General features: G+C 46.2%; 1 protein-coding gene across 1 annotated transcript in view; it reads left to right on the forward strand.

Moving 5' to 3' along the window:
- Positions 1–544: 544 nt before the first annotated feature.
- The window catches only part of MRRF (mitochondrial ribosome recycling factor), a 12,442-nt gene continuing 3,986 nt past the window's right edge, over positions 545–9,000 (forward strand). The window contains exons 1-4 of the mRNA XM_010191517.1: positions 545–713; positions 1,153–1,308; positions 2,534–2,652; positions 5,329–5,420. Of these exons, the coding sequence (XP_010189819.1) occupies positions 545–713; positions 1,153–1,308; positions 2,534–2,652; positions 5,329–5,420 (536 nt within the window). The remainder of the gene's footprint in view (positions 714–1,152; positions 1,309–2,533; positions 2,653–5,328; positions 5,421–9,000) is intronic.

Genomic DNA, 9,000 nt, shown 5'->3' on the forward strand with positions numbered 1-9,000 from the left:
AGCCCCGGGCCGGGGGCGCAAGGAGGTATCAGTGCCCCCAGTGGGCGGTGGCAGCGGTGTCCCGGCTCCCGCCGCCGAAGGGACCGAGTTTTCCGTCCGCGTTCATGTCTGAGCTCGGCAGAGCTGCAGCTGCAGCAACGCTGCAGGGCCCGAATGGCCCTGGATGAAACAAACCCTGTGAATTCGAGGGGGGTTGAAGGCCCCAGGCCTCGTGTGACAGAAATTAAAGTTTCTGCCCAGCTCGTGTGCAAATACCTGATCCTGTGAGGAGCTGGTCCTGCTTAACAGAGGCAGCGTCTGTGTCCCAGGCCCGCGCCCCCCTGGGCTGACGTGCAGAGGCTGTGCAGGTAGCATAGGGACCACCTGAGTCACTCCTGAATTCCCCCTCGGTCACTGCAGTACGGCCCGGCCTGCACAGCCCATCTGTCACCATGCACTGACAGGTACGGCTGAGACCCGAATCTGGCCTTTTTTAGAACTGAGTGAACCTGTGACACGACTGACTTTGCTCTTTTCCAGGCGGGTTAGGGAAGAGCTGTAAACGATGGCGATGGCACTAAGAGGCTTCTGGCATCTGCCTTCCCTGCTTTATCGCTCATCGCTGGCAGTGATACGGGGACTGCCACCGGCCCCCGCAGGCTGCCCAGCCCTGCTCCAGGCTGGCTGCAGTCACCATCGGATGCTGCTGACCAGACAGCTAGCGTCCAAGAAAGGTAATGGCATCAGACTTTTTCCTGGTGTTTGCCACCCCTCAATACACTGCCAGAATGTATTTTCTTATCCCTTTTGTCTTGTGTAGCAGTCTTGGTCTAACCTCGGCAGAACACAGCTCTAGAGGAGCTGGTTAGGCTGACGCTGTTGCAGCATACAGGAATCCTCAGCCCTTCCCCGGAGAGGCACCGCCTGGAGCTGCTGCTGTGCTGGGGCAGTGGGTAGCAATTGTCACAGTCCAGGCTGGACTTTATGCCCACGGAGTGACCTACAAATATATTTTGGCTTATGTGCTCAAGTGCTGGGCAATTGACGCATGAAAAAAATACAGTTTCTTTTCAATCCTGAATCTAACAAGGATTTTAATGTCTTCTTTCTACTTTCTTATGCAACTACTAACTGGTGGCAGAAAAATAAATTATTGTTATGTGGAATCTACAGCTAAAGGTAAAGGGCAGACTCAAGCCAAAGTGAATATCAGTGCTGCCCTGGTTGAAGATATTATCAATTTGGAGGAAACCAGTGATGACATGCAGGCGGTGGTAGAAGCTCTGAAGGAAGATTTCAGCAGAAATCTCAGTGTTAGAACCTCGCCAGGTTGGTAGCTTTCTTGTATGATGCTCTGTTGCCTGTAAATAAGGGTGTCAGTCTCAGTAACGGAGCACTCTTGATTTTTTCAAAATGTATTTTCTTTTTATTGAGTTATTCACTGGGCGTGCAATTACTGCAACCTTCACATCCCCAGCTAAAGGCTTTCTTCACCCAGAGTTTGACCAGGAAGAATCCATTTTTGTTAATAGCTTCCTGGAAATAGCTTTTATAAGTGGGAGATGTCAAAAGTGTCTAACTGAACTGTTTGCAGATGTGATGAAGAAGCAGGTTGTCAGCTAATGGTGCAGTGGGCAGGAAAAATCCAATTGCCATTAAATTAGCCTTTTGGAAATTGCCATCAGGCTGGTGTCTGGCATATGCAAACTTCTTTTGCTGTGTAGTTTTGCGATTAGCGACCTTTGCAAGCCTTGTTCACTTAGTGAATTTTGTGTTTTAGGAAGAAATGGGAATGTATTTGCCTAAGCTACAGTTAGTATAACACTCTGAACATAGGTATTTGTAAGTAGTATCAAGTTGCAGGGATAAAATTTAACATTAAACAATGACCAAATTTGAATCATTCACCACCCGAGCTCTGGCAGAGGCACTTCAGTCTTTAATGGAGCTGGAAATCGTAGCTCAGTCTCTTAACTATTTATTTTAAGCATAGATATTTTTTTTAATTGCACTGATAAAGTACCTCTTGTCCCATGTGCCTTTTGGCCTGTTAACATTTTGCAGCAGAAACTAGAGAGCAGATTAAGAGTAGCTCGGGGAGAAACTGAATACTTTAAATTAGGCAGTGTACAATTCCTCTTGGGACCTGGAAAGAAATGGAGGGGGTTTAAGAGAACATTGCTAAGTTAAAGACAATAGCTGTCTTGATTTTTATAACAACACTTTGATTTTCTGTAAGTTCTAAGAATTCAAAAAGTAACTCTTTTAATTTGTAACAATCTTGCTTAGTTTTCCTATTCTACTAACAACAACAAACAAGAGTTTTGGTTTCATGCTTTTGTGCTTTAGAGTAGCGTTGAAATGCTTAGCTTGAAAATACCACAGGGGATGTGTGAACAGCACAAACAGCACCAAAGTCTGAGAAAACATGGGGTTTTTTTCTTTTATGACATCTATATTTTGCATAACAGAAGGAAAGTGGGACACTGCGTAAGTGTTTTTCTTCAGCATTGCTGTCTCATACTGAAACTCCCCTGTGTTTGGTTCTTTTGAGGGGCCCTTGATCACATAATCGTGGTGACAAAAGACGGGAAGTTTCCGCTGAACCAGCTGGGGCAGATATCACAGACGTCGCCACAGCTCATGATAGTGAACATGACTGATTTTCCTGAGGTAAGGACATGTTACTGAAGGTGTTGCAAAGGGAGATGATTAACATGGGAGCAAACAGGTTGATACTGAGCAAAGGAACATTAGAAAATCAGTCAGACCTGGCAGAGACAAGAGCTCCGGCCAGGCTGTGCTTTGCAGCTGACACAAAACAGAAGTGGCATTTTACTGCCAACTGCACAGGGCAAGCGATTCTCCAGCCCAGCCTGGCACACAAAGCACCTCACAAGCAGCAGCACAGGTTCATACAAGAGTCACGCACTGCCCATGGGACCACGGTGGCTCGCAGGGTCATAACCAATAAATGCCACTGCGTGAGGGGTTTCCTTTGGGACTGGTTTCCCCGTCAGCTGCACCTGTAAGGGCTTGGTTGAAAAGTGGCACAGAGCATGTCACAAACTGGATGCCTGGGTAAACTCTGCCCTGCCCAGTCTCCCCATTTCCCATGCTTTTATGGCACCCAGTAGTCTTAAGCGCACACTCTACAATAGTCCATATTTGTGCTGGGGACACCATCAAACTCCTAAAACTTGCTTACCTGTCACTGGGGCTAGTGACACCCCAAGAGCTCTTGGAAGAAGCTGCTGATGCAGCCTATGAGCTTCTGAAAAGCCTCCCTGGTTGGAGGAAGCCAGGCCTATGCTAAGTCCTGTCACTGGCTCGGGCATTGCTGAGGTTAGCGAGCTCCTTCAGGTCAGAACCTAAATTAGGTGCTGTGACCTGCCCTCCAAAAGAGCCGACTTCCCTTAATTTTCTGCAGGAGCCTTAGTTAGACATGCCCCTGAACAAGGCTGCAATTCTGAGTCCCACCTCGGGATCAAGCACCAGCAGTGCCCCGCAGCAGGCTCGCACAGATGGAGCCCGGCAGCGTGCAGACAGGAGCTGGAGCAAGCGCAAGGTTAGCTGTTCATCCCGCTCCGGGGCTGGAGGTTTGCCAAAGCTTCTCTTATTTATTTTGCAAAGGCTTTCCCCAATTAATTAAGTCAGCAAAGTCTCAGAGGAGGTCAGCGCAAGGCACTTGATGCCTAAGTGTTTCTTAAAGTGTACCCAGCATCTATAATGGCTTTGAAAAATGATGGCCCCTCATCAGTGAGTGCACCAAGGTCCCTCGGAGTGCTGGAGCTGAGAGGGCCAGGGAAGTCGCCCCATGACTAAGCCCATATCCAGGCAGGAGCTCAGACTGAGAAACAGGCATGTGAGAAATTAGTATCACACTATATACCATTGCCTGCATTGCTTTCTGAGCCAGAGGACCCTTTTTCATTTGAACTGAAGCTAAAACTGTTTCTCTCAATGTAGTTGTTTATACCATAACTGTTCTTTGGATAGATTGAACTCTAAAACCATCACATGTTTACTAGGTGTCATTATTTACAGCATATTGCACGTTGGAAAGCAAATAAAAATGCCTGAGGAGTGTGGTAAAAAAAATAATCCTAGAAAAGGAGTTGCAGGGCCAAATTCTGTTTGCCTGAGAGTTATGAAGACAAACAGGCCTATGTCTTTTAAGCGTGGCTATTTACTTCATGGGCTGCGAAAAGGGTGGGGGCAATATTGTAATTTTTTTCTCCTTCCTCTATCCTCTCCAATATGTATGTTAAAGAACACAGCTTTTACTGAGCATTTCCTTCCTACTGAACAACTCTGTCCATAGAATAACACATTTACATTCTTAACGTGCTGAGATCACCTTGGTTGCGTTTTCTCTGCCCTTGTTGTGTTGCAGAGGACAGCAGTGGTGTCTCACAAAGCACTGGGAGAGCATTCATTTTGTTCAGTGCTGCCACGCATCAGAGACCTAAACAAATACGCAGAGCTTTAGTTTGTGACTCAGTTGTCAAAAACTAATTTCCTAAATACAGTCTACTGCGGCAGCCTGCAGATAAAGTTAACGATGGGAAAGAGCATCAGAAATAGCAACGCGTCTTGTCAGAAATGCCACCCGAGTGCCACAAGAATACAGACTCGCTCAGTCTTGTTAGTGTCAGTGTCAAGAATGAAGCAACCTGGCAAAGAGCTGTAAGGTACCGCAGTGCCTGGGGTGGGAAGGAAGCATTTTAATTGCTGTGCAAACCTGCGCACCCCACCCTCTAAGCAGAGCAGAGCGTCAGCCAGCGGCGATGGAGTTTTGAGAAGTTAATCCTAAGTAATAAGCTGTAAAATAAACAGAGCTGGGCACAGGCTCTATTTCTCAGTCAACTGCTACTGCCCCGCTGTAATGTGGTTAGGTTGTAGTGCTGAAGCGGTTAAGTTAGTTAACATTTCTAAATTGGCACTGTGTGATTTCTAGTGGGAAACATCCAACTGGAATTTTTAAATGCTCAGAATCTTTCATCTCCTTCGCCACAGTCAGGCTATGCCTTGGGAATTTATTGCAGTTTCACTCTGCGTTGCCTCAAACCATTCAAATAGTTTCAAAGCAGCTAAACAGTTTCTTTTGTTGTTGCTTCCCTTCCCCTCTCCCCCCTTCATGCCCCTCTACTCTGATACTGAGCGCAGCCGTAGTTTCCCATTTGGATTGATCAAAGCTCTCCGCACCAATGTAACTTCCTGATCTTACTGGTAACAGAAGTAAATGTTTCCATGTTCTGTGGAGATGGATTGCCAACTATTGACAGAGTTCTGGCATATGGGAATGATTATTTCCTAATTCCCTTTACCTTTTGATCTGTTTTACAGAGCACAGCTGCAGCTACGAAGGCTATAAGGCAGAGTGGCATGAACCTGAACCCAGAAGCGGATGGGACAATAATTCGGGTGCCGATTCCTACGTGAGTATTGGTGGCTTCAAGTTCATCATCTTGCAAGATAATGCAATAGGTTGCAATGAGTGCCCTTCAGAGGGTGAGCACACACGATTGCTGTAATATCGTGGTCCAACTAATTTCCAAATAGCTATATTTCAGGTTCAGAAAAGAGTCTGACTACCTAAAAGCGTCTGGTGGAAGCTCTTCCAAGTGTCTGAGCTCTAAGTCACCACATTTTGGCATCTGGTGGTTGGTCTTATTGTTCTTTATCTTCCTCCTGCTGATGAAAGTTGGTCCTAGCTGGCTGCAGCACTTCAAGAGAGAGTCAAGGGCCTTTGAAGCTGTATTGCCTTAATTCAAGGGCTGGTTCTTTGCAGCCCTGCTGTAAATTCCTTGAATTACACCAGCACAGAGCAGCAGTAATAGAGAAGTGAACCAGCAGTGTTTGGGGTGAATAGCACCTTGCTCCAGAGATCACTAAAAGGAAATGATGAAAGAAAGAGAAAGGAAATCAATAGCTTTGACTAAAAATATCCACTCGCTTTTCTCATGTAATACTCACTGTGTAACAGATGGCAGCGTGGAAACTTTGGTGTAGGGCTGATAGGAAAGGAGGCTGCTCCCGGCTGAGGACTGAGCATAACTCACCCGTCACAGGTATCTCCCAGCTCTGGCATAACGCAGGAGGTGCTTCAGAGCTTCAGTTTGGATCGGGAGAGCACTTCTGAAGTGATCCTGACAATCCCTGCTTATCGTGCTTTGGGCTGCAGCATCCTGGGGTCTCTGCCTGTGAGCGGGATGCTTTTCAGGTAAAACTAAAAATGAGGTACCCTCTGGGAAGGCAGTGAGCGCTCTCCCACTGCACACATGTGTCTGTGCTGTGAACACCTCCCACCAAGGGTAGAGACAGCTCCGGAGGGCTAGGACAGCTCCATGCACTGCCTGTGTGCGCAAACACCTTGCACGTGCGCTGCGTTTTACAAGCAGGTGACTCCTCAGTGAAGACCAACCAAGTATTTCTCATGCTTTAGATGGACTTGAAAAATTCTATGGAATTTTATCTGGCATTTTGAGCAGAGAAGCCTAATTGCAGCTTTCCGTTGCTGTTGGTGAGAGGGAATGACATTATCATTCTATTTGCTGATTTTCTTTTCCCCGTGCTCCCTGCCCTTCCCCCATTCCTCAGGAGAGGAGGCAGAGGAGGAGGAGGGCATCATTATCTTCATAATTGCTGAGGCTCCTGGGTTGCTGCGCAGTGGCTTGATTGTTAATGGGCACTCGGGTCATCCTTGAATATGAATTGCAGGGGAGGAAACTCCAAAACTGCAAATCCCAATCTTTAAAAAGAAAAAAAAAATACTGTTTTTCAAACAAATGGGTACGGTCTGTCACTATCTTTTTGTGATGTTGCAGAGTGAAAAACGGGGCTTTTCTGCCCAGGGAAGATCTGCCTGTGTGCTCCCTTGTTCCCCATGTGCATTGGGGTTGCTGCTCGTGGCCTCTTTCTTCCCAGCTGCTCAGCAGCCCAAGGAGTCCTGAATTAAAGAGGTTTTTGGTGTGGGGAACATGCACTGCAGGCCAGACCTCACGGGCACCCCTGGTCCCATTTGCTCACCTGTGCTGTAGAGGCATAGCCGGGTCTTTCAGAGTTTCAACCACTTCAAGAAGACGAGCAGAGAGTTTCAACCTTTTAAAACCTAATGCAAAGGAGAGGTGGAAAAATATCAAATCCTGCTAGAGGCCTCTAATATTATATCCTGGAATTACTTTTAAAAATTGTCTAAGTTTTTCATTTTCCCCAGTCTGAAGATGTTTATGAAAGGACATGGCAGACAGATGCAGTGAAAATGCCAAAACTGTGGCAGGTGTGCAAAATGAGCAAACATCAAAAATGAAGAGACAATGTTGTTGCAGCAGAAATGGGTTCTCTCATGAGGGGAGGCACGGTAAAAGTAAAATCAAACCTGAATTTTCTTATTCGTTATTAAAGCCACGTTTTAGTCCGACCTATCAGCTGGACACACGTGCGTCATTTTACCTTGTGCCGGTCCAGATATGTTTCAGTGCTTGAGTGTTTCAGCTGAGCATTTCAGAACAGAGTTTGCTTTTCAGTATTTATTCTGTTAGTTTAGTTTTCGCATTGCAGTTTTTACAGGAAAAAGAATACACTCGCTTCATTCGTGTTTACTTCTGCATCCTGCTAGGATCGCCTTTGTTCCCTAAGGCATTTTCTTGTTTGTGTTGCTAGCATTGCATAGGCAATATTTATTTGTAGAAAAAGTATTCCCTAGGGGTTTAAAAAGAATTTTTTTTTTTTAAAAAAAGAAAGAAAACCAGCCATGGGAACACTTGTATTGCTTGATCTCTTGGCCGAATTTGACCTGACCTTGTCTCTTTTATGGTATTGCCTCATTTTTAGATTCATCTTTTTTGGACCCATTGTGTTACACTGGATATTGTTTGTAAATTAGAAATATTTTTACACATGCTTTACTGAAAGCCAGATGACTCATTTGAAAGTTTAATGACTCATTGTGAGCTTTTTTCCTTTGCCCTTTAAGAAATATGCAAAGATACCTACTATGGGGAGAAAGGACTCAAAAATTTTCATCTGAGAAATACCAAAGCTGTTTCTGAGCTGCGTTGCTCCGGGTCACTCATCTTCATCAATCTCTTGCATGCTTTTTCCTGAGCAATATATGTTGCACCCTATGTTTATCTGCAATTATGCATGCAGAGTATCTAGTTATGCCTACTTTTCTTTAACTGATCCCTCTCATTCACAGAAATTCCTAGCATTTGAGATACAGAAATTATTCTTACCCACATAAACGCGTCGGAGACGAGACACAGCCCATGTCGCGCTCGCTGTGGCTCTGCTCCTGCCGGATGCAGGGAGAGGAGCATCCAAGGCTTGCAGTGCTTAAACCACTGGTGGAAGTAGAAAAAGAGGAGATGTTAGCCGTGGGGCAGCATGTGTTTCCAAAAAGCACCCATTTCAGTCCCCCCTGATCCTGGCAGGGCAGGAAATCCTTGGAAAAATGGCAGGATTTGAGCCTGCAGCTCCTTGAGGCGCAGGAGGGGATCGTGTTCCCCTGGGGAGAGGTGAGGGGGCTGCAAGCAGGGACCTTGTCCCTTTTCCCTGCTTCTGGTGCCCCTTCCCCAGGTTCACCTCACGCTTTTTTGTTTTTTGGCTTTAAAGACGGGATAGGGCCGGTGGTTACTAGACAGAAAAGAAAACATCTCGAAGAACAGCCTAAAAGTCCCAGATCTAGGGGCAGGATTAAACAACTGTCCTCAGAAACCATGAGCCTGGCTCGTGTTGATGGATTCCTTAACCAGAAACAGCATCTGCTTGAAAAAGCGTCCGTTTCTGGCATCGCTGGTAGCATTGCTGAGAATTTACACACAGTCTGGCTGGAACATAAAACCCGCTGAGAAACTCCACGGCACTGCGCAGTGATAAAAAGAAATTGGTGTTAATAAAGACAGACAAGGAGGCATGAAAGCTGTGACCCCGTGCCAAGAAGCATAGGAAATCTGGCAGCGCTGCATAAACAAAAACATTTCCTTAGAGGCTCCGCCGCCCCCAGGCGGCGGGGGG

The sequence above is a fragment of the Mesitornis unicolor genome, unplaced genomic scaffold (assembly GCF_000695765.1).
Source record: "Mesitornis unicolor isolate BGI_N332 unplaced genomic scaffold, ASM69576v1 scaffold32089, whole genome shotgun sequence".
NCBI lineage: Eukaryota > Metazoa > Chordata > Aves > Mesitornithiformes > Mesitornithidae > Mesitornis > Mesitornis unicolor.